The 24,433-nt window shown below is 39.1% G+C and overlaps 1 protein-coding gene and 1 pseudogene across 2 annotated transcripts in view; both read left to right on the forward strand.

The window, feature by feature from the left end:
* Window positions 1–24,010, forward strand: part of TMED10 (transmembrane p24 trafficking protein 10) — a 42,294-nt gene extending 18,284 nt beyond the window's left edge. The window contains exons 2-5 of the mRNA XM_080678021.1: window positions 2,900–3,011; window positions 10,001–10,074; window positions 19,800–19,926; window positions 20,608–24,010. Coding sequence (XP_080534147.1) covers window positions 2,900–3,011; window positions 10,001–10,074; window positions 19,800–19,926; window positions 20,608–20,729 — 435 coding nt within the window. The 3' untranslated portion in view covers window positions 20,730–24,010. The remainder of the gene's footprint in view (window positions 1–2,899; window positions 3,012–10,000; window positions 10,075–19,799; window positions 19,927–20,607) is intronic.
* LOC308253013 (eukaryotic translation initiation factor 1-like) lies at window positions 11,897–13,556 on the forward strand (annotated as a pseudogene). The gene has a single exon. The product of its transcript is annotated as a eukaryotic translation initiation factor 1-like (transcript).
* Window positions 24,011–24,433: the final 423 nt, after the last annotated feature.

A 24,433-nucleotide genomic window follows, 5' to 3' on the forward strand; every position in this document is an offset into this window, starting at 1 on the left:
AGTTGCAGAACCCCAAGCCTAAATCACTTAATACTTTTCTCTGCTCCTGCATCCTGGTTGTTAGAAATCTATGGTCCATGATCTCAGCTGAGATCTTAGTGTTGTCCCCCAGTTCTTTTATGTAATTTCAGTCAGTTTTCTTTCTGTCCTATGCAAAGATCAGAAATTGGTAGCTCAGAAGAACTTGGTTCTATAGACATCTTTTATTTGGCCTTGAGTTAGTTTTTCAAATGTTGGGATTGGTTGTGAGGATTTAAAAATTAGATTTCAAATAAAAGTTAAAATGTCCACAACTTCTTTTGAAAAATTGGATGATTTGAAAACCTGGCATGTCATGGCTGTCACTGTTTTCTTCCTTAAGACAGACCCATCCAGTTTTCCACATTGTCAGCCATACCCTATGGACTTATACTGGTCCATTAGACTCCGTTATGTTGCTCACTTGATTCTTCAGGGCATTTATTTTTTGGTCTTACCCTGTGGTCCCTCCCTCCTTAAAAATCCCTCAAATCTGTCACCTTTTCTCTATATTCAAAACCACCCTAATAGTTTTTATTTTATTTTTAATATTTTTATTGATTTCAGAGAGGAAGGGGGAGGGGGAGAGAGATAAAATATCAATGATGAGACAGAATCTGCATGTCCCACACTGGGGTTTAAGCTTGCAACCCAGGCATATGGCCTGACCGGGAACTGAACCGTGACCTCCTGGTTCATAGGTCGACACTCAACCACTGAGCTATATCAGCCTGGCCAGCCCTCATCATTTTTAATCTGGAGTACCAGAATAGTGTCTTAACCCATCTTCTTATCTTTAGTATTGTTCCTCTTGAGTCTGTCTTCCTAGTAGTATAAGATTCATCTTTTCTGAATTGCAGATTGAATCACAGCACTCTCTTGTTTCAAATTCTTCATTGCCACTTTGTACTAAGTGAAGTTTGAACTCCTTAGCATGTTGTTTCAGTTCTACATGATCGTGTCAGTACCTCTCCAGCCACTTAATCTTTCTGAGCCTCACTTTCCTCCTGTGGAATATGGGGAAAATAATAGTTCTTACCTATAGAGTTATAGTAAAGATTAAATTAAAATGCATATAAAGCACCTGGCATAGTACTTGACACTTAGTAAGTGCTCTATAAATACCAGCTATTAGTATTATGATGATACCATGTTTGTTTTGTTTTGTTTTTTCCTGGACCCCAGGCATTCATATTTGTTGTTTCTTGTACCCTGAATGCCTTTACCCCAATTCTTCCATAGATTGCAACTCATCCTTGAAGACTCAGCTCATGTGTCATCTCTTTCTTGATGCACTCCCTGACCCTCCATAATCCTGGGGCACCTGTGCATACCTCTAGTAATGCACTTCTTCACGATGTAGTGGTCTCCTTTCTTATTCCTCTCCTCATTTGGATAGGAACTATCTTACACATCCTTGTATCCCCAATGACCAATGCAGATTGAGGCATCTTAAATGCTTGACAGTCATGAATGATCAGTATCATTCATGGCAGAAGATACTTGATTACTATTACTACTGTTATTTTTATTTTTTTTTTAAATATTTTATTGATTTTTTACAGAGAGGAAGGAAGAGGGATAGAGAGTTAGAAACATCGATGAGAGAGAAACATCGATCAGCTGCCTCCTGCACACCTCCTACTGGGGATGTGCCCGCAACCAAGTTACGTGCCCTTGACCGGAATCGAACCTGGGACCTTTCAGTCCGCAGGCTGACGCTCTATCCACTGAGCCAAACCGGTTTTGGCACTACTGTTATTTTTAGGGAATTTAGAAGATGTCATAAAACCTTTTTAATGAACCTATCATTTAAAATTTGTCTATCTGTGATAACAATTCTTTAGTTATGTTTTTCCCCAAAAAACAAAATAACTTTATTTCTGAACATAAGTGATATGTGCCTTTGTAGAAAATTGAAAGAAAACTCACTACTCAGAAATAACTAGTGAAGTGCTTTATATGTGTGCTACTCAGTTTTTAAATTTAAAAATCTCAGCTATAAATGAATCTTGTTTTAAAAACAGCATTAGAACATCCGGTTTAATATAATGAAGCCACTACTTTTGTGTTTCACATTGCAAATAGTTTCTGCCTTAGATAATGAAATTGCCTTCTGCTGAGACAGCCATGTGCTCTAGAAAAGAAGCCTGAGATCCAATCTGTCATGTTACCATGTAATTCCCTTCTTTACAGGCCATTCTCAAGGAATGGAGCATTTTAAGTTTGGAGACCTAAAGCTAACAACCTATAAGAAAGGCATTACCGTTTGTGGAAGCCAAGGATGCCTTCTTTAGGAGAACTTTTTGTTTATCCCTGGGCTTCTTTCCCATCCCAGGTAGCAACTGACAAATTAACATGACATTTGGAGGAATACAGCTACCAGATTTTCTTTTCTGTGCATGCCTTTTCCTTCTCTCCTTATATCAGACATCCCATTCCACTCTCTGCCCCCACCTCAACCCTGTCAAGAATTATTTTACAGAGGAGATGTGTTCTTATGTGTCTTTATCCCTTTTATAGTATATTCTTTTGGTAATTGTCCACTTCAATTTTTGTGACATATCCCTTTCGGGGAAGTACTGTTCTACATTCTATAAAGTGAACCTTTGTTACTAAACCCAAGTTGTATCTCAACTGTCATTCTAAAGTGGCAACAGATTTTAACTTACAGTGTGGATTGGCTGCTTGAATGAATGAAATTTGCTGTATTTGGGCTTCATCCTCTAATCCTATTCCTGTCTTTGGGAATGGTTGGAACATGGTCATCATTATGATAAATGTCTTTTATAGACAGTGTTTCTTTCTGTTTCTCCAGTTTCTATCAGTTTTCTTCCTGAGTGTTATTTGCTGCCTGCTCTTACTTACTTTTTTATTTTAGATCACAGATTCTGCTGGCCATATTCTGTACTCCAAGGAGGATGCAACCAAGGGGAAATTTGCCTTTACCACTGAAGATTATGACATGTTCGAAGTGTGTTTTGAGAGCAAGGGTAAGTAATCAGAGTGTTGTCTGTTCCTGAATTAAGCATCTTCTCTCAAGTAAGAAAGAGCATGAACTTTCTCTCTTAGGCCAGCAGGAAGAGGAAATGAAAACTACACTTGCTGGGGTGCACACACATTTAAGTGAAAGTATCATTCTTCATGTGCAGGAATAGGCATTTTCTTAATGCTGTGATACACTGGGCTTGAATGAAAAGAGTTTAATTTGGGATAGCTGCTAGAAAATATAGTAAGTCATTACTTAATGTTGGTGATTGTTTTTTTAAATAAATTTTTATTGATTTCAGAGAGGGAGAGAGAGACAGAAACATCAATGATGAGAGAGAACCATTGATAGGCTGCCTCCTGCAAGCCCCCTATTGGAGATCGAGCTCACTACCTGGGCATGTGTCCTTGACTAGAATCAAACCTGGGACCCTTCAGTCCCCAGGCCAACACTCTACCCACTGAGCCAAACCAGCTAGGGCTAATGTTGTTGATAGGTTCTGCAACTTTAAGCAAAACTACATATAATGAAACCAGTTTTACCATGGGCTAATTGATATAAACAAGAGTTAAGATCCTATGGCATCTCATCAACATTATCACAAAACTAGAGACCCGGTGCATGAAATTCATGCACTTGGGGGTGCCGGGGAGGGTGCCTCAGCCCAGCCTGCACCCTCTTGCAGTCCGGGAGCCCTTGGGGGATGTCCGACTGCCACAGAGGTGGGAGAGACTCCCGCCACCACTGCTGTGCCTGCCAGCCGTGAACCCTGGCTTCTGGCTGAGCAGCGCTCCCCATGTTGTTCCGCTGTTTGGTCGATTTGCATATTAGCCTTTTATTATATAGGATAACATTGAATGAAATATTATTCAGTATACTCCAAAGTCCAAAGCAGTTTCGGTCTTCAGAGCACTTGTTATTTTCTAGTCCTAACATCTTGCTATGGAATCTTCTGTGCATCTCAAGACCAAGATCCCATAGTAACTTTTAGGCTGATTACCTGATGGTTTCTGATCATCAGTGGTGGGTGAAAAGGCAGATTCCCCTTCATTTCCTATTCTTTCACTCTAAGGACACAAGATTCTAAAAGCTGTCTGTATTTATACTTGTTATATTATTTGGGACCCTTTTGGGCTACAAGATACAAAAAAACATAACTCAAACTGGCTTAAAGAGAAAGAAGAGGCTCAGCTGGCATGGCTCAGTGGTTGAGTGCCAACCTATGAACCAGGAGGTCTCGGTTTGATTCCTCGTCAGGGCACATGCCCAGGTTGCGGGCTCGATCCCCAGTGTGGGGTGTGCAGGAGACAGCCGATCAGTGGTTCTCTCTCATCATTGATGTTTCTATCTCTCTCATCCTCTCCCTTCCTCTCTGAAATTAATAAAAATATATTTTTTAAAAAAGAGAGAAAGAAGAGGAAGACCATTTGACTCTCTAAACTGGGAAGTCTTAATGGTGGTGCTGACCTCAGGCTAGGCTGGATATTGGGGTTTTAACAGGATTGTTGGAACTCTAGCTATCATTTAGCACTTCCTATCCTTTCCTCCACTTGACTTTATTCTCAGGCTTTCTCTGTATGGTAGCAAAAGGACTCCTGGCAATTTCACGTTTATAGAATGTTCAGAGTATCTGATCCTAGAAGAAAAGCAAGCACCTTGGCCAATGGCTCTAGTAGAGTCCCAGGAATAGCAGATCAACTTGGTGCTTTTGACAGTTAACCAAGAATTGACTCCTTTGATCTAGAATGGGTAAATTGAGCCTAAAAGCTAAGGGTATTTGCCTGAAGTAAATGGAATAATAGATTAAGAATAGAAAATTAAATACTTTAATAGCGATTTCATGACTGATAACCTCTTCCCTGCCCCCACCCCATCAGTTCCAAGATGTCTCAACAATAGTCTAGACATTTCGACATGGTTGTGCCACTCTTACCTCAAAACTAAGATGTCATGAACTTCTTTCAAACTAGTTCCCCTCTCTCATCAGTATTACCACCATCCTTCCAGTTACTTGGGCTCATATTTTTGAAATTATTTTTGTCTTTTCCAGTCTATCATCAAGTTATGCTGATACTTCTTTCAAAACATCTTCTGTATCTGTCACCACACAAATCTGAACTCTAATCTTTTAAATCATGAATTATGTCATTAGCCTTGTAACTAATACCCCTGTTTTTAATATATCCAAATACTGGTTTCCAGATTTATCTCCTAAAACATATCTTTCATTATGTTAGTTCTTTTTCAAAAGCTTTCCCTTTTCTTTTTCTTTTTTTGGTAAAGAATTGTAAATTTATTAGATCAACTGGAAACCAGATGGGCTGAGCCCCTAAAATGGCACCTCCCTTTTTGGTAGTAGCAATAATATTCCTGATCTATAGAATGAAACCTAAATCATACAATTTTTGAGCTGGATGGGACTTAAGGTGACATGGTATTTAATAGTCCTTATACTCTCACTCCAGCCTTATCTTCCACTACTCATCAGACCCCCTGCCAGTCTGGTTTGCTCTGCCCTCTAAACATATCACATTTACTCATTTACTGGAATGCTCTTTTCCCATTTAAACATGAGTTTACCTTTAGTTCTTTTAGAGTACTTTCCTCAACATTCTAGCCTTCTTAATTTCTCAGTCAGTTAGTTGATTCATTTAGCAAATAATTATTAAGTGCCCTATATATTAAGTACTGTTCTAGGTGTTAGGGATACAGCAATGAATAAAACGGAAGTCTCTTCTCTCTTGGACATTACATTTTCATTGGAGCAAACAGACAATAAACAAATAAATATAAATCAGATGGTAATGAGGTCTTTGGAGAAAAAGCAAACACTTTGAGATGCTGAACATGTCTCAGAAATAGCAAAGAAGTTAATGTGGCTTTTTCTAATAGTACATCAATTATTAGTTATTTAGACATTTGAAGATATATATGTAAAATTTAAGTATTTAAAAATACATACAGGGTGCCCCAAAAAATTTATACGCACTTTGAAGATTGTAAAGTCAGTGTTTAACATACAGTTCATTTTCAAAATTTAAAAGAATCTACAGAAATAAGTTTTTTTTGTCAGTGCCTGTTTTCAAACTGATGATCGTTCTACGGTCCAGGCGCTGCTGATAACATGAAACAATGGAATCACAAACATCAAGAATCATTTTGTTTGGTATTTGTGTGTCCTCAATTCATCGACTATTGCTAATTTTGTACCATAAACTTTTATCTCTTATGTATCCCTATTTTAAAAAAGTTTAATAGCACTTTAGGATAAATTTTTTTTGTTCAAAGCTTAGTTTGGCTTCACCCATTATTTTAAATCAGACCTGAAAAGGAGTGAAAATTAAGTTATCAGCTGTTAAAGCATGTACACATTTATTGGGACATCCTATATATCTATATAGATATGTGTCTCATGTACATAAACTTTTTTTAAAAGTTTAAATTTGCCAATTTTAACTTTTAAGAAAAGTTTAAAATTAACCCTAACCCTAAATCTAAACCTAGCCATTAACCTATTCTAATTCTAACCCTAAACCTTACCCTAATCCTAACATTAAACCTAACCATAACCCTAAACATATCTTTTGTTCTGAATTTCTTTCTTATATGCTGCTTATGCTGTTCATGCAGATGCCTGGGAACTAATTTTAAAAATATATAATATATATATATACATGCACACAGACACATAATCATTCAATTTCTAATTTACATGTGTTCTCTATTTATTCTGATATGGAGAACTTGTAGTCTTAGGAACACTTTTTAAAAGGTTGGTTTTTTGCCAGGAAAATGTAGATAGAAATAAGTGAGTCTTCTTACAAAGGAGACCCTTTCTGGCCTTGATATCAGCTAAGGGGATTAGGTTGGCTGTTTTGTGCAAGAGATTAGTCTGGACTCGGACCAGCCTGAGTGGCTTTATGGTTTCACCTGTGTTTGAATAATGCTAATGCTATGCTGTGGCAAAGGAAAGTGGGAAGAGTCTTAGGAAGAGAATATCTTGACCATTTGGACCAGGTAGGGCTATGTGCTGCTTGGATTTCACAACTTTTTAAATGAGAAAGGAGGAGCAAAATTTTGCATTGCATCTCTATGGGCAATGCTGACATTAGGATTACACATTGGATTGGGGAGAAGAGGCTTCTCTGGATGCAGCTTTTTGTTGTTTTGTTTTGGAGACTTACTGGCTTAAATGCTCAGAAGACATTGGTGACTTGTCATAGTTTCTCAATCCTACCTGTTCAGTCTTATTTCTATTGCTTTTAAATTGATGTTTTTAGTCTATCCAAAAGAACTTCTTTACTGTCATTTAAACATGCCCTACTCATTTCAATATCTGAGCCTTTGCTCATGCTTGTCTTCTGCCTAGAATACTTTGTCCTCCCTTCAGGTGCTCCCTCTTCAGTGAGGTCCATCTACAACTAATCTCTTCCCTCCTCTAACCTTTGCTCCATAACTGGGATTATCTGAACCAGTTTGGGTTTTTTCCTCTTAAAGTTTTATACTGCTTTGCATTTTCACTGTAACTGTTACCCATGTTCATGTGTTAGATCCCCATCGAATTATTGGAAGGCAAAGATTGTAATCTCCAGGACAGTTCTAGCACCCAGTGAGCTCTCAATGAGTAGTTATTGCATTGACTTCAGCCTGTTTCAGAAAATCTCCAGTGCCTCTCAGGCTGCAGAAGGTACAGTACCATTCTCTGTGGCTTTTGGTCTCAGGAGTCCCAATGCTTATGTGGCGCTGTTTCCCCAAAGTCCTAATTTCATGCAGGCAGTTCTTATTTTATAAATAACTAGAGGCCCGGTGCACGAAATTCGTGCACTGGGGAGGGGTGTGTCCCTCAGCCCAGCCTGCACCCTCTCCAATCTGGGACCCCTTGAGGGATGTCCGACTGCCCGTTTAGGCCTGGTCCCAGTGAAATCGGGCCTAAACGGGCAGTCGGACATCCCTCTCACAATCCAGGACTGCTGGCTCCCAACTGCTTGCCTGCCGGCCTTCCTGATTGCCCCTAACCGCTTCTGCCTGCCAGCCTGATCACCCCCTAACCACTCCCCTGCCAGCCTGATTGATGCCTAACTGCTCCCCTGCCAGCCTGTTTGCCCCTAACTGCCCTCCCCTGCAGGCCTGGTCACCCCTAACTGCCCTCCCCTGCAGGTCTGGGTCCCTCCCAACTGCCTTTCCCTGCAGGCCTGGTCACCCCCAACTTCCCTCCTCTGCTGGCTTGGCACCCCTAACTGCCCTCCCCTGCAGGCTTGATTGCCCGCAACTGCCCTCCCTTGCAGGCCTGGTCCCTCCCAACTGCCCTCCCCTGCAGGCTTGATCGCCCACAACTGCCCTCCCTTGCAGGCCTGGTCCCTCCCAACTGCCCTTCCTTGCTGGCCATCTTGTGGTGGCCATCTTGTGTCCACATGGGGGCAGGATCTTTGACCACATGGGGGCAGCCATCTTGTGTGTTGGAGTGATGGTCAATCTGCATATTACTCTTTTATTAGATAGGGTAGAGGCCTGGTGCACGGGTGGGGGCCAGCTGGTTTGCCCTGAAGGGTGTCCCGGATCAGGGTGGGGGTTCCCTTGGGGCGTGGGGCAGTCTGGGCGAGGGGCCTGTGGTAGTTTGCAGGCCGGCCACGCCCCCTGGCGACCCAAGTGGAGGCCCTGGGATCTGGGGTTTATTTATCTTCTACAATTGAAACTTTGTAGCCTGGAGTGGAGCCAAGCCTTCTGCTTGCTCTGTGGCGGCAGCCATTTTTTGGGGGGATTTATGTATCTTCTATAATTGAAACTTTTAGCCTTAAGCGAGACCTGGGCCGGCCAGGGTGTGCGGAAAGCTTGGCTTCCTCCATCACCGGGGGCAACCCTAGCCTCCTGCTCTTTCCAGCTCCTTGGCTGCCGCCATTTCTGTTTGGGTTTATGTATCATTGAAACTTTGTAGCCTTGAGTGGAGGCCTAGGCCGGCAAGGGCAGGCGGAAAGCTTGGCTTCCTCCATTGCCGGGGAAACCCAAGCCTCCCTCCTGCTCTCTGTGGCCATAGCCATCTTGGTTGGGTTTATTTGCATATTCGCTCCTGATTGGCTGGTGGGCATGGCTTGTGGGTGTAGCGGAGTGATGGTTAATTTGAATATTACTCTTTTATTAGATAGGATCAGGTGAATTCCAGGGGATTGAATTCCAAAGGACTGAGCAATTTTCTGGGTCTCTTGGAGTCTTCATTTATCTTACTTGATGATATAAGATTAGAATTCCTTTTTGATCAAGCTGAATCAGATTACCTTTTTAAATACGAACATGGTTCTGTTGGCCCTACTATATACCAAATAGACATTTCTCTTTCTAAGAAGCATCCCTGAGAATTGTACTCTTATTATCAAGTTTTTTTCTTGGCTCTGTGGGAATAATTCTATAACATTTTGTTTATTTATTGAAATGGCCTTACATTTACCAAAATGTTTGAATTAAAGTGAAATCTTAGATAAATCCTGTGTTCTTTTCAGTACTAGTTTATATTAAGTAAATCCAAGCTTAGTACATGCCCAATTATCCTTTTCTCAAAATTTGACAGGACAACCTTTTCAGGTGTGGAAATGTATCTTTTCAACCTAAGTTGGTCCCCACTACTTGTTGGTCTATATATGCCACTCCGTTTTATACTATTTTGACTTTTGAGTTTTATTTCCTAGTCCAATAAGCCTGTGTGTTTTCTCTCCTTCTTTCTATTCCTCTGTAGTCCCAGCTGCAGTATCTGTCCTGCCTGCTTAGAGATGTTTGGCAGCAGCATGTTCTCTTTGCTTTCCAGCACCCCGCACAGACAGAGGCTTTGTCTGGAATGCTTGTGATTTTAGCCAGAGCCAGGAATTTTCTGCAGCTGAGTAGGGGGAGGAGTTTGCATCTGTTTCCCTCTATTGAGGGGGGAGGTTTAGGGAGAGGGAGGCTGGGTGGGTGATTTCCCGGAATTTTAAATATTCTGCACAATGAATCCTTTGATTTCTTTCTCAGGAACAGGGCGGTTACCTGACCAACTCGTGATCCTAGACATGAAGCATGGAGTGGAGGCGAAAAATTATGAAGAGGTATGTCTCACTGTAACAGCCAGAGGAGGCAGTCGTGTGCTGGGCCTTGAGGTTTCTGTGACCTACTCAGGCCAACAGGCTGTGCTTTGACCAGAAGGCTATGGTTTTCTCAGCAGTCATGTGACAGCCAGCTACAATTTTACTGATTAAAAAAGTTGTATTAACAGCCCTAAACAATAACTCTAGCTGTGTTGTCAGCCAAATAACTAACTAAACCAGCTGTCGCGTAGCAATGTTGGTGTGATAAAACACTCAAGCATATGCCATTAGCACTTTTGAGACAGCAAATAGATCTATATATTTATAATTTTTAAAAGCTGGAATTCACTTAAATGTTAATGTCCAAGGTTAAGAAAAGTGATTTGTTTTTAAAATCTAAGACTTTTATTCCCAGACTGACAACTCTATACAGGGTGGGACAAAAGTAGTTTGAGTACACGAAACAGAGTTTCTTCTTTATTATTATTTATTTTTAATTTATCTTTATTGTTGAAAATATTACAGACGTCTCCTTTTCCCCCACTGACCCCTCCACCCTGCCCCCACCCTCCCCATTATTTATTGATTACTGTATTTTCCATACAAACTACTGTAAACCTTCTTTTGTCTCACCTTATATATATATCTAGGGCATGGATTCAGCACTGTTTAGACTTGAGCAACTGTGCTACATTTGAGAAACAACAATAGTCATAAGTAGCTTTTAGGTAAAATGATTTCAGACTAAGGAAGAGAGAAAGATGGAAGAAAAACTGCAAGGGACTAGGAATAGTGATCATGAGAAATTTTTGCTGACAGGAAGTATTATAGAGAACAAAATCTGACATTTATTTGGGTAGTAGGGAAGTAGAGGTGTGTATAAAACAAGGGGAAGGGGGACTGAGCCTTTTTCATCTCTTACAAGAGACTTTGGGGGCAGCACAAAATGGTTCTTCAAATCAAGAACACCTTTGAAAAACCACAAGGAGTATTTAAGACCAGAGGATTGATCTTTACAGTAAGATAAGAGTATTTTTACCCAGATTAGAGTCTTTACAAACAGTATCTGTGGGCATGAAGAAGAGGTGGGGTACAGAAAATGTAAATAGCTTTTGAAGAATGTAAACTAAAATAAACAGGCTAAGTTGCTTTAAGTGATTTAAGAGAATTTTCTAGGAGGGACGGAACCAGAAAATTGCTCTAGCTTTCGTCAGGATTTGGAACAGAATATCCTAAAATGGAAGAAGATTGAAAGTGACTGATTCTGCAACAGGAAGTAGTAGTACAATGGTTGCAGGTCTTCCGGTCTTTTCTCTTTTTCCTAGTTCAAGTGTTCAACTGAACAAAACTAGATTGAGTTACTTGTAGGCAGTAAACAGGAGCAAGTATGCAGTAGTGAATAGAAGACGATTCCTGATAGAGACTTTGATTTGCTTGTTTCTGTCTCCAAGCTAGTTTAGTTAAAAGAAACAAAGCAAGAGAGACTCTGTTTGATGAACTTAGAGTAAAATGAGACCCCAGTCACTGAGCCGCTGCCCCCACCTGATCCCTCCACCCACCCACCTTTCTGTGTGCCAGAGGTAAAGGAATCATCCTATGGCAGCCGTGAGCAAACTATGGCCCGCGGGCCGGATCCAGCCCGTTCGGCTGTTCTGTCCGGCCCGCGGAGCCGAAAGAGCGGAGGGTTCTCTTGCTCTCCCCTCCGCTCCTTTACTTTGAATTTATATTAGTTCACACAAACACTCCATCCATGCTTTTGTTCCGGCCCTCCGGTCCAGTTTAAGAACCCATTGTGGCCCTCGAGTCAAAAAGTTTGCCCACCCCTGTCCTATGGTATTATCGAATGTTTGCTAACCAGAACCTACACTCTTTCAATTCCTTTGCTGATGCAAGTAAAGGTGATGATCTGCTTTCTGTTGGCACTGAGGATTATATCCATATAAAAATTTTAACAGAGAAGTAGCAGGAAGACCCTTTCTACTGTCCAAGGGATCTCTGATGATTGCAATCAAAAGAAACTAGTAAAGGTGTTTAAGAAGAAATTTGTCTGCAGTTGTACTTTAATTGAGCATTCAGAATATGGAGAAGTAATTCAGCTACAGGATGACCAGCGCAAGAACATACATCAATTCCTAGTCGAGATCGGTCTGGCTAAAGACCACCAGCTGAAGGTTCATGGGTTTTAACTGCTTTTGGCTCACTGAAACTAAAGTGAGGATTTCCTTGCAATGAGTAGAATTTCCCTTCTCTTCCTTGTCACAAGTTAAAAACCTCATAGCTTATATGATGTAACCATTTGGGGTCTGCTTTTAACTTGGACTAATGTAACTCATTCATGCAATAAACTGAAAAGAACCATGCCAAAAAAAAAAAAAGTTAAGTGAAAAATCCTTTTAAACTTTCATGATTTAGAAGAAGCTTAATTATATTTAAATAAGATAACATATATTAGAGTGCTGTTGTAAGGTATAAAACACTAATAAAAAGTTTAGTTATTTATTATGAGGTGGAAGAATAAGTAAAATGATTTTCAGGTTTTGGGTACTGCTGCTGTATCCTCAACTTCAGACCATTCTGTAAGCAAGCATTCATTGAATTCCTACTATGTGGAATTTCCATTATCCTTGGACTTTGTTGACCCTGGGAAAGAGCCATTATCTTTGCTGACCTTTTGCTTAACCCAAGAGGGGAATCCCTAGCAGAAAGCAAACCACAGCTCTTCCTTTGCGCCGTTTCCTGATGTGGAAGTCTGGCACGTCCTAAGCATTTCTTTACGCACATGGTTACAACATAGCTCTAAATTACTGTTTCTTAACCAAAAAAACTCCACCCACTACTTCTTTGGCAACGTCGCGCGCCCCTCCCCCCCCCAAAAAAAAAGCAGATCAAATTGAGATGGAAGAGGAGAAGTAGTTATGACACAGCCAAAGACCAGTCCTTTTCTCAATGTATGGCTACGCTCTCTTGAACTTTGCTTAGATATAGCTGTTAGTTGTCTCTGGGCTAATGACTATGACAAGAAAATGGACAATAGAACTACTTGTTCCCTGGTTAATTACCAGGGAGCACTGAGCATATGTAGAGGTTTTGAGACATTTAATTTTAGGCCCTTGAGATAATGGAGAGGCTTTGTCTCCAGTGGATTTGGGCCCTTTGGCATCAGTATTTACTTTTTTAATATGTTTTTATTGATTTCAGAGAGGAAGGGAGAGGGGGAGAGAGAGATAGAAACATCAGTGATGAGAAAGAATCATTGATCAGTTGCCTCATGCACATCCCTCACTGGGAATGAGCCTGCAGCCTGGTCATGTACCCTGACCGGGAATCAAACCAATGACCTCTTGGTGCATGGATGACGCTAAATCCACTGAGCCACACCGGCTGGGTCTCCCTTTCTCTCTAAAAATCAATTTTTTAAAAAAACATAATTTGGGGTGATGATTTACAAAATAAATCCTGTTTTGCCCAGGGGTTCTTTTAGTCAGTCATTTGCTATCAACAGATACACCAAAAAAAAAAAAAAACAGTTTCCCTCATTGGAGCAATAGCTGAAGACTTTCCAAAATGTCTATTTTTCTGAATGCCCTCAGGAAGGAGGAACTCTGGTTCTGTGTATTAGATCCAAAATCCCTTTGTTGATATAAGTTAAATGAAATAACATGGGTAAGGTACCTGACACATATTTAGTCAATTCAGTAGATTTTAAAAGCTTCCTTCTCCTACCCTTTCTGGAAACTGCCAAATGGCTATGAGAGAGTAAATAGGATCTTAATAAATTTCATTTAGTCCTATGTTTGGCAGTATTATCTGGACTTATTTTGGCACATTGACCTTTGCAGCTTCTGTGAAGAGGTCTGTGATTCACATACCCCACATGCAAGTAGACTTGTCCTTGAATGTGGTTCTGTCTTCTTTATCTTCATTGTGTTAAACTGGATGATCTTCAAATTTATTGCCGTGCTTCTCAAATTTTCAGGGGCTGTGGTAGAGGGTGTAGAGGTAGCAAAGTAATTTGACTGAATTTGGCTTACCACAAGAAGCTTCTCTTTTGAGTCTCAGTGCTCTACCAAGGAAAATAGACCAGTGGTCGGCAAACCATGGCTCGCGAGCCACAGGCGGCTCTTTGGCCCCTTGAGTGTACCTCAATCAGATTGAGGACGTTTTTAGCAAAGGCCAGCTTAGGAGTACCCTAATTAAGTTAATAACAATGTACCTACCTATATAGTTTAAGTTTAAAAAATTTGGCTCTCAAAAGAAATTTCAATCGTTGTACTGTTGATATTTGGCTCTGTTGACTAATGCGTTTGCCAACCACTGCTCTAGACCAAGGTGGGCAACATCCAGCCCTCGGGCCATATAAGGCCCACGAAATCATTTGGTCTGGCCCTGCAAGGCAGTAGGGGTGAGTTAATTAAATGTTTGACCAAATAGAGCAGGCTAATTTTTAAGTTGATAATTCTGTATGGCCTCACCTCAGAATGATGTTATAAATATCCAAATGGCCCTTGGCAGAAAAAGGTTCCCACCCCTGCTCTAGAGGCTGGTTTCACGTGTGTTTTTATGAAGCAGTTTTTTAGAGTTAACACCTTTCAGTGGTACAATTACATATAACTGTACTCTTCATATTCAAATCATCATTTGAGGAGTGCAAGATTTGGAATGGGTTAAGGAGTAATTTTACAGTTATTTTGGAAGTGTTGTAGATATGCAGGGAAAGACTTTATAACTTTTAACATTTCCAAACACTGCCAATGAGTTGATAGTGAGAACTCCTAGACAGTGGGCCTCCTGAAAATAGATGTAGAGTGCTTAACATTCAGGAAACGCTTGCTTCAGGGGACCACCTGCACTTATTTGCTATGAGAAAGTTGGCTCCTTTGAAGAATTCATAGAATGGTCAGAACAGGTAATTTACAAGTGTTTGCCATGTATCAGGTGTGTGGGTCTATACAAAGTATACCTTTTTAAAATGTCCTTGAGCCCTGACCGGTTTGGCTCAGTGGATAGAGCATCGGCCTGCGGACTGAAGGGTCCCAGGTTCGATTCCGGTCAAGGGCATGTACCTTGGTTGCAGGCACATCCCCAGTAGGGGGTGTGCAGGAGGCAGCTGATCGATATTTCTAACTCTCTATTCCTCTCTGTAAAAAATCAATAAAATATATTTAAAAAAATAAATAAAATAAAATGTCCTTGAGTTCAGGGCCAAACTAGTGTAGGGGGAAAGGATAAAAATAAAAACAATGTAAATATGACAATGTAGGATTGAATCTGAATTGTGTGGCTAGTGTAAGTTCTGTAGGGCTTTAGGGAAGAGGAAATCCGTGTGGACAGGAGTGGCTAAAGGAGTCTTCAGGATGAAGTTTTGAAAGATAGGTAGGGTTTGAATATACTAAGTGTGTGTATTTTTGCAGGTCAGGGATTTGGTTTTACTTGCATTTTACAGCAGAGCTTTGCAGTTTTGATGCTGAATAAATGGTTTGGTAACCATGGGTAGAGAGTCAAAAGACCATGGATGTGCTAGTCGTAGTCCTCTCCCCAAAGGACTTAGTAATTTTGTAATATCTTCAGTTTCCTCATTTGCAAAATGAAGTCCCTTGTACTAATATTTTTTTGATTACTTAACAGCTAGATGCAGCCTGCAAAGGGAATGCTACCCCTTAGTGGAAAACCGATGATCCACACTGTCAAATAAAATAAGCCTTGCTCTTAGCAAGCTGTTGGCAAAATACATACCGTCCTTCCAGCTGTGGAAGAGAGAAGATAGACAGAAAAATGGTCTGCCTTCATGAAACATGTACAATTTAACATTCTTACAGGCATTTTGAACATTAAACAGATGTTTAGAAGAGCACAGCAGTCAGTGGGGATTTTGATAGAAGTTTTTTTGTTAGCTTGTACTGACTATGTTATTAAGTATTGATGATATTCATTGAATACTTAGTCCTGGGCAAGCAAAGAGGGTTTTTCTGAGAATACTTGTGATAATTTGTTTTAAAATTTTATTCTCTTAATCTATAAAAATTAGAATAACCGCATGAAACCTAGGAAATTTAACTAATAAACTGGACAACTACCCAGATCCTTGTGACCTAATATAGCTCATTCACTTCACTTTGATCCAGAAAACACGTGGTGTGGTCATCAGGTTTTCATCATCAAATTTCAGTGCCTACCGAATACAATGTAAAGTCAGACATGGATTCCAGTTTCAGCTCCACGAGGTTCTGAGACCTTGGGAAAGTATTTAATACTCTGAGCCTTAATTTCTTCATCTGAAAAATTTAAGGATAATAATATTCACCTTGTATAGGGTTATGAGGATTAAGTGAGGTTACATGCTCTAAAATATGTATATCACATCCTGGGTATATACTAATAGGTCTAATTCATTATACTACCTTCTTCATCATCTTAGCTCCAACCTAACTTTTGAGACTTATATTTGCTATTACCCACCACCATCTTCTTAGCACATGTGTGTATTGATATGAGTGCATGCATAAACATACATATCCATGCACATCAGACTACTCATAATTAGACTACTCATGGCCTGCACTTTTCTCCCTTTGTGTTTTGATTTGCAGGTTCCCCTCAGCCTTGAATGTCTTTCCTTCTCATCTTTTTTCAAAATTCTACACAACTTGTGAGACCAACTCCCCACTTCTATTAAGTTTTCCTTTATTCTTTCAGCTATATAATCTCATGCTACTTTATTCCTGTTCCACTTTTAATGTGTGCCTTTGTTGTAGACATTACCATATAAGGCCCTGTATTACGGTTACAGCTTTTCATGTGAGCCTCTCCACCAGACTGTGGGCTTCTGAGAAGAGGTCATAATTTAATTTGGTGCCTTGCACACAGTAAGCACTAAAAAAAGCATTGTTGTTAGGGTCTTAAATGTTAAAAAACAAAAACCCCTCTTTACATTTGTTTTGATTTCTAGATTCAGATTAAGCATACAAATATATTCATTATTGTTGGATTTTCCTATTGAGTGTCCATATGTTAGATGATTGAAATAGCAGGTTGGTTTTCAGTATTTAGGTTCTTTAAGCTTCCCAAATCTTAAATTAATATAAGAATAAAGGTAGTTATTAGGCAGAGAGGTTTGTTTTTTTGGGTTTTGTTTTTTTTTTTTTTTTTTTTTTTTTCAGGAAAAGAGACCTTTATCCCACCCATAGAAGTCTGAAAATAATTTACTGGATTAAGGACAGGATTGAGTAGGGATTTCATTGAGGTAATAAAATTGACTTGGATGATAGGAACTGGGCTGTTTGGTTATGAATAGAGTCTTCAGTAGGACCTATACTAGAAAAGGGTTGGGAAATTGGTTAAATAGAAAATGGCCTGGATGCAGTATGGAATACTGTGCAGCAGTTAAGAGGGAGGTGAATCTGCAGGCGCTGGAGTTTTTGGAAAGATCTTAAGTGGGGAAAAGAAAAGCAAGTACAACAATGTATACATACATTATGATCCTATTTATAATAGTTTCAAATTAATTTTTCTGTGTACATTTATGTTCATACAAAAGCATAAATAGTGTGTATCTTCTGACAAGGTCTGGAAAGATATACACCAAGTTCATAATCATGGTTACCACTGAGAGGGAATATGTGGATGTGAGAATTGAGGATCTGTGAAAGTGGACTTGCTGTTTTTGTTTCCTGTGCTTCTGAATATTTTAAATTCTTCAGCAGGAGAACATATTTATGTGTAGCTTGTACAACTAAAAAAATAAATGAAACACCAGAAAGGAACAGCATTGGGGACACGTTTTTTGGGCTCTAAACTACAAAAGCAACCTCAATACCAAATTAATTTTAATTCTATCATCCATTTCAGGTTTTAGACCTTTGGGCTATTGCCATTTGAAACACACACACACACACACACACACACACACACACACACACACACACACAGTGGGGGAGGAGCTTAGAAGTAGTCTTCAGAGTAATTTTTACAGGTATTATTTTCAGCTGGCAGAGGCACAGCCATAGTTTCACTTCCAGTTCTTTTTGCAAGTTACTATTTAGGGAACTTTAATCATTTATCTCTAAAGAAGTATCATGCCATTGCTTTTATACTATCTCATAGGAAGCTTTGGAGCGGGAACTATAGACCAGGAGGGAAAACAAAATGGTAAACAGATTAAGGTTCAGCTTATTATATGTCTCTTGTATTGGTATCTTTTTTCCTGGGGAATTTTCCTTGTTCCGTGGCTCTGGGTGAAATCAATCAGCAGACATATATTATATGTTAATGACAAAACCTGGCATTTGGGGTTCCAGCTAGGAGAATTAGATCTTATACCCAGTTAGCCTAGTTCTGTTCTGCAGCTGTCAGTCCCACCGTTAACTCGAGCAAACATTTTACAAATGTAAAACAATGTACATCCAGTAAAAGACAACTTAGGTGGGTCATTGCAAATCTATCACTATATTTTAAGTACCTTAAATATCAACTCAATTTTTATATCCTTATCCTAACAGCGGTTTTCTAGTTAAGTGAAGATTACAGATATGCCAAGGGAACATTAGAACACTCTTAAACTCTTCCCATTCATTCCATATTAACAGCTATTAACATTTAACAGAGAAAAAGAACAAGGAATGCGAATTGGACAAGAGAGAAGAAAAAGTAAGGAGTTGTAGATATAATGTATATTGAATTAGGGAGTAAAGCAGCAGATGGAGAAAAAGAATTTTTGAAGAATTCTTTATATAGAAAAATTTAAGACCAGCTGGTTTTGAGTTTTAAGATCGGAGTATCCCCATTTTAAAGCAAATAATAATTTAAAAATTGATAAGAAAAAAATTAGAATAACAAAATCCTTGCTTTTGTCAAATCTTGGGGATTTCAGATGTCTAGGTTGAGAAGGGAAGACAGTTCATTTCTTTCTCACATTCCTCATTCTTTAGCATACCAGGAAGTCCCTGGAGATTTCTTTTGATAATGAGCAGTGTCATTCTAAAAACAAATGCAGCCCTAGCCGGTTTGGCTCAGTAGATAGAACATCAGCCCCTTGGACTGAAGGATCCCTAGTTCGATTCTGGCCTAGGGTACGTGCTGGATTGCCAGGCTCGATCCCCAGTGAGGGGCATTGCAGGAGGCAGCCGATCAATGATTTTTCTCTCTCCCTCTCTCAAATCAATTAAAAAATAAAAATAAATAAAAACAAAATGCAGGGCAATTTTTTTTTTTATTTTTTATTTTAGCAGACTTAAGATTCATCTGGGCTCTGGATCACTAAATCTAAAATTGTGGCATTTAAATGAGCAAACCAGAATTCTCTAATTTTGTAGTCTGTGTTAATTATCTTAATGCTATAGTTATGCCTTCTCTCTCATTCCTGTGCATTCCCTATTGGGAATTTGGTGGTTTTCTTCTAAAAACACATTTGACTAATATTTTAACTCATACTTATTATGCTAATAATATTGTTTATTTCTTAGACATGATTGGAAAGGTAAAGTACTTTATTAAAGTCAGAAATCGTGCGAAAATAGTATATCTTTATAGCCTACCACATTACAGTACTTCCGAGGTTTTAGTCAAAATTAAAGTATAAGAAAGTCTGAGATGGAAACATAAATATTTGTAGGGAAGGGAAGAGCTGCTAACTTTAGAATGATCGAAGAGTTTTTAAGTTTGGTAAAATATTTTAAAAGACTCGTTGTCTTATGTTCTTGACCAGAGCGATTTTTTTCAGGGAGTGGGTTCATGATTCCTTTCTTTTCCAGATTGCAAAAGTTGAGAAGCTCAAACCCTTAGAGGTAGAGCTACGACGCCTAGAAGACCTGTCAGAATCTATCGTTAATGATTTTGCCTACATGAAGAAACGAGAGGAGGAGATGCGCGATACCAATGGTGAGGGGAGGGCAGTTCTTGTTTCTCAACAAGAGAACCATAAAGGAATCAGATCACCAGATTTTAAATTCTGTGTACTCTTTTCTCAGTTTTGCCAAGGGTGAGGGGAGGGGTGGTGTGTGGAAAGATAATTGTTAACTTCAGTGTTGCTGCTACAGGTAAATGAGCCTTGTTTGATTTTCAAGGAAATAGAAATTGCTTCCATGATATGCAGTTGACCATATTCTCAGTTAGCTTACTGTGTATCAAACTGATAGGACTAACCTTTGCAATTTTTTTTCTTAAATATATTTTATTGATTTTTTACAGAAAGGAAGTGAGAGGGATAGGGAGTTAGTAACATCGATGAGAGAGAAACATCGATCAGCTGCCTCCTGCACACTCCCTACAGGGGATGTGCCTGCAACCAAGGTACATGCCCTTGACTGGAATCGAACCTGGAACTCTTGAGTCCGCAGGCCAACACTCTAGCCACTGAGCTAAACCGGTTAGGGCTAATCTTTGCAATTTTTAACATTTATATATAGAATAATGAAAATTTAAGAAAAAGCTAACTGAAATCCTACTGTTAGGCCTAGGGACAGAGTGAAGTTAATTAATTGCCTTTCCTCCCTGGCCATTGTTTAGCCTGCTGAGCTTTATTTCGTTACATTTACAATGTTTTTGTTACCATTTTTTTAGAATCAACGAACACTCGGGTCCTATACTTCAGCATCTTTTCAATGTTCTGTCTCATTGGACTAGCCACTTGGCAGGTCTTCTACCTTCGCCGCTTCTTCAAGGCCAAGAAGTTGATTGAGTAATAACGCCTGCTCTCCTCCCACCTTGTATCTCAGCCAGCAGAACATCACTGGGACGTGCCTGGCCTAAGGCATCCTATCCACAGCACCATAAAGGCACGTTGGAACTTACTTGCCAGAACTGATGTCTCTTGGTGTGGGAGGACATGGGTTACCACCTACACCCAACAAGTCATTGAGGGACTTCTTTTTAACTTGATAGGATTTGGACTGGTTTTGCAACAATAGGACTTAATAGAGTCACCTGTGACAAAAAATAGGGGTTACCTAGATAATGCCAAAGCCAGCATTTGTACTGGGTTTCCTCATGTGATCTGTTTGAACCATGTTTTCTTTCCTTCTCCCACTTGCTCACCAGCTTGGGCTTCCACTCTAGTTCCTTTACCAAGATTTGAATGACCATGTGGAACTTGTTTCATTCTCATTGTCCTCTTTGGATTTCTGTGTGAAAACACCCTTAACTTTATCTTAACCGTTAGCTGAAATGTTTAGGTAGCTTCTGGAGGTGTCCTTTCTTAATTTTATGTCTCGTAAAAGGGTGATGGATGTGACACCTCATAGAAATGAGCTTTGAACTATAGATAACTCTTTAAAAAATTTTTCATTTTAGAGAATTAAAACATTTGTGCTCAACTGCTTGAATTTTCTTTTTGTGTATTTATGTGTATTTAGTTCTATGCAGTTTTTATTACATATGTAAATTCATGTGACCACCACCACAAAATGCAAAACAGTTCTATCACAGGGATCCCTTGCTACCCTTTTATAGCTACAGCCACCTCCCTTCCTTACTCCCAAGACCCAACCTCTGGCAACCACTAATCTGTTCTCCATCTCTCTAATTTTGTCATTTCAAGAATGTTATATAAATCAACGGTCGCCAACCTTTTGGACCACTGGTTGGCAACCGCTGATATAAATGGAATTATATAGTATGTAACCTTTCGAGATTAACTTTTTTTTTTTATCCTCACCTGAGGATATTTTTTTTCATTGATTATTAGAGAGTGTGGAAGGGATGGAGGGAGGGGGAGAGAGAGAAACATCAATGTGAGAGAAACACATCTATTGGTTGCCTCCCACATGTGCCCCAACTGGGGCCAGTGATCAAACCTGCGACCCAGTTCGTGCCCTTGACCAGGAATCAAACCCTTGACCCTTCGGTGCAAGGGTTGACATTCTAAACATTGAGCAATACCGGCCAGGGCGAGATTAAATTTTTTCACTCAGCATAATGCCCTTGAAGTCCATGCAAGTTGTTGCATGGATTCATAGTTGGTTCCTTTTTATTGCTTAGTAGTATTTCATGGTATTGATGTACCACAGTTTGTCTATCCATTTACCCATTGAAGGACATTGGGGTCATTTTCAGTTTGGGGCCATTACTAATCTTCTGTGAATGTTCATGTACAGGTTTTTATGTGAACATAAATTTTCATTTCTCTGGGATAAATGCTCTCAAGAGGGCAATTGCTGGGTTGTATGGTAAGCATGTTTAATTTTTTTAAGAAACCGCCCTACTCTTTTTCTAGAGTGAGGGCATTTTATTTATGTTCCCACCAGCAATGTAAACCAGTTTTCTCCACATCATCACCGGTATTTGCTGTTGTTTTTATTTTAGTCATTCTGATAGATGTATGTAATAAGACCTCATTATGATTTTTACTTGCATTTTTCTAATGGCTAATGATGTTGAACATCTTTTCATGAGCTTATTTGCCATATATAGCTTCCTCAGTGAAATATCTTTCAGGTTCTTTGCCCATTTTCTAATTAGATTATTCTTTATACTAATGAATTTTGAGCATTCTTTATATATCCTACATATGGCTCCTTTGTCAGATATGGTGGTTGCTTGAATTTTTAACATAACAGGTACCAAGGGAAAAAATTAGAAAATTTACCAAATCTTCTTATATGGCCAGCCACTGAGTTAATTCCTGACCTTATATGTCCCTGAGACATATGATGTATTAAAAAAACAATACTGGAATGATCATCATGAATACAGTAAATACTTGAGAATACATGTTGCGAAAGCAAAGCCAAGAATCACTATGAGTATGAGGTACCTAAAGGCCAATACTGATATAAATAGAGAATGTGGAAACAAATGACCATGTTTGTAAACAGTTATGAAAAATACTATCACTTGAAATTTTCCCCACTTCTCCCAGGAAAGGGGCTGGGAGTTCATCCTTTCTGTACTGTCTTTTTAAAACCCTGCTAACTGTTGTTACAGGGCTTGGCTAATCACAGTGGCAAGAACTATAGGACTTAGGGCCGTGCAGCTTGCAGTTAAGCAGCAGCATGTTGGAATGAACAACACTGCTGTGATGACCTGGATGAAGTCCAAAGGTGGAAGAGGGAGTGAGTTATGTTGTTAAAATCTCAGGCAGTTCTGTTAATGTTCCAGCTATTGTGAACCCAAAAGCCTTTTCCCCCCTTCTTTTGACTCCTTGTATGCATTTCTCTGGTGTGGCATAAAAGTGGTTCATTAATTTGTGCAACATCGCCATCTGCTGTTAAGAATTGATAAGAACTACTTTTGAGGACCTTGCAGCGAAATCCTTGTCATAAAGGCAGCAGATGTAGAGGAAATCTATCTGTGATATTACATTACTAAACAACAGAAGATACATCCAAGTGAAGAGAATGACCAAATTTGTGGGTTAAAATTTCCTTAGACGTTTAATGGTGAAGTTTTGTACCATTGGTCTAATAAGATACGCTTTCGTATTTCTGACTGGTGCCTTTCCTCTTTTTACAAGCAATGAAAGCTACTTAGTTGGTGATAGTACTCTGCTCTGACAAAATGTCAAAGAAGAAAATAGAATAGGCAAATATTTTATTTTGCTGATGTTTTTGTTCCCAAATGTGATTTATGAAACTAAAATTCTTTCATGTCCTTTCCTTTTATTCATGCCAAAACTATCAACGAGAACATTTGTGTTTTTGGTATAAAGTTCATTGGTATTACACCTTGATGTTATCAAAAAGTAAATTTATTTGCCTCTGATAAATTAGAAAATTTATCAAGAGCAAATTAGATTTTAAAATGAGGATGTTATCTGGTTTCCTCTGTTCTTGAGCCTATTTTTCTGTTAACAGGGTGTATAAAATATAGATGAGTGATGCAGTTTAAGTCAGCTTTGTTATACCATTGTCATAAGCCATTTTTCTGTTCGTTTAATGGAAAGAAGCATGTGGGATTTATACAGATTCACTTGTGTTGGATGGGGATTTTTGTGTAAATTTTCTCAAATAAAGGCTAGCAGAAACCATTGTAGGTGTATTTTTCTGTTGTTACTCTTGAGGACCTCTTTGTTTGAATTGGCAGTAATTCCTCCACATTCCTTAGTTTTAACATATGGCAAATTATATGTGATAAAGTAAAGAAAAAATATAATTATCTATAATTTACTCCGGATAAAGTTTATGTGAGCTAGCAAAAGTTTATTATATTTTATATATAAATTATAAATGTATATGAAAATAATTATACACCTTCAGAAAGACCAAATAGTGTTCTGAAAGCCAGGCATTCTTCCGTAGTTTCTCTCTTTTAGAAACTGCTACTGAAATTATTCCTTTAGAGTAGGAGTGGGGAACCTTTATTCTGCCAAGGGCCATTTGGATTTTTTAAAATATATTTTTCTTGATTTCAGAGAGGAAGGAAGAGGGAGAAAGAGAAACATCAATGATGA

The sequence above is a fragment of the Plecotus auritus genome (assembly GCF_963455305.1).
Source record: "Plecotus auritus genome assembly, chromosome: 1".
Lineage (NCBI taxonomy): Eukaryota > Metazoa > Chordata > Mammalia > Chiroptera > Vespertilionidae > Plecotus > Plecotus auritus.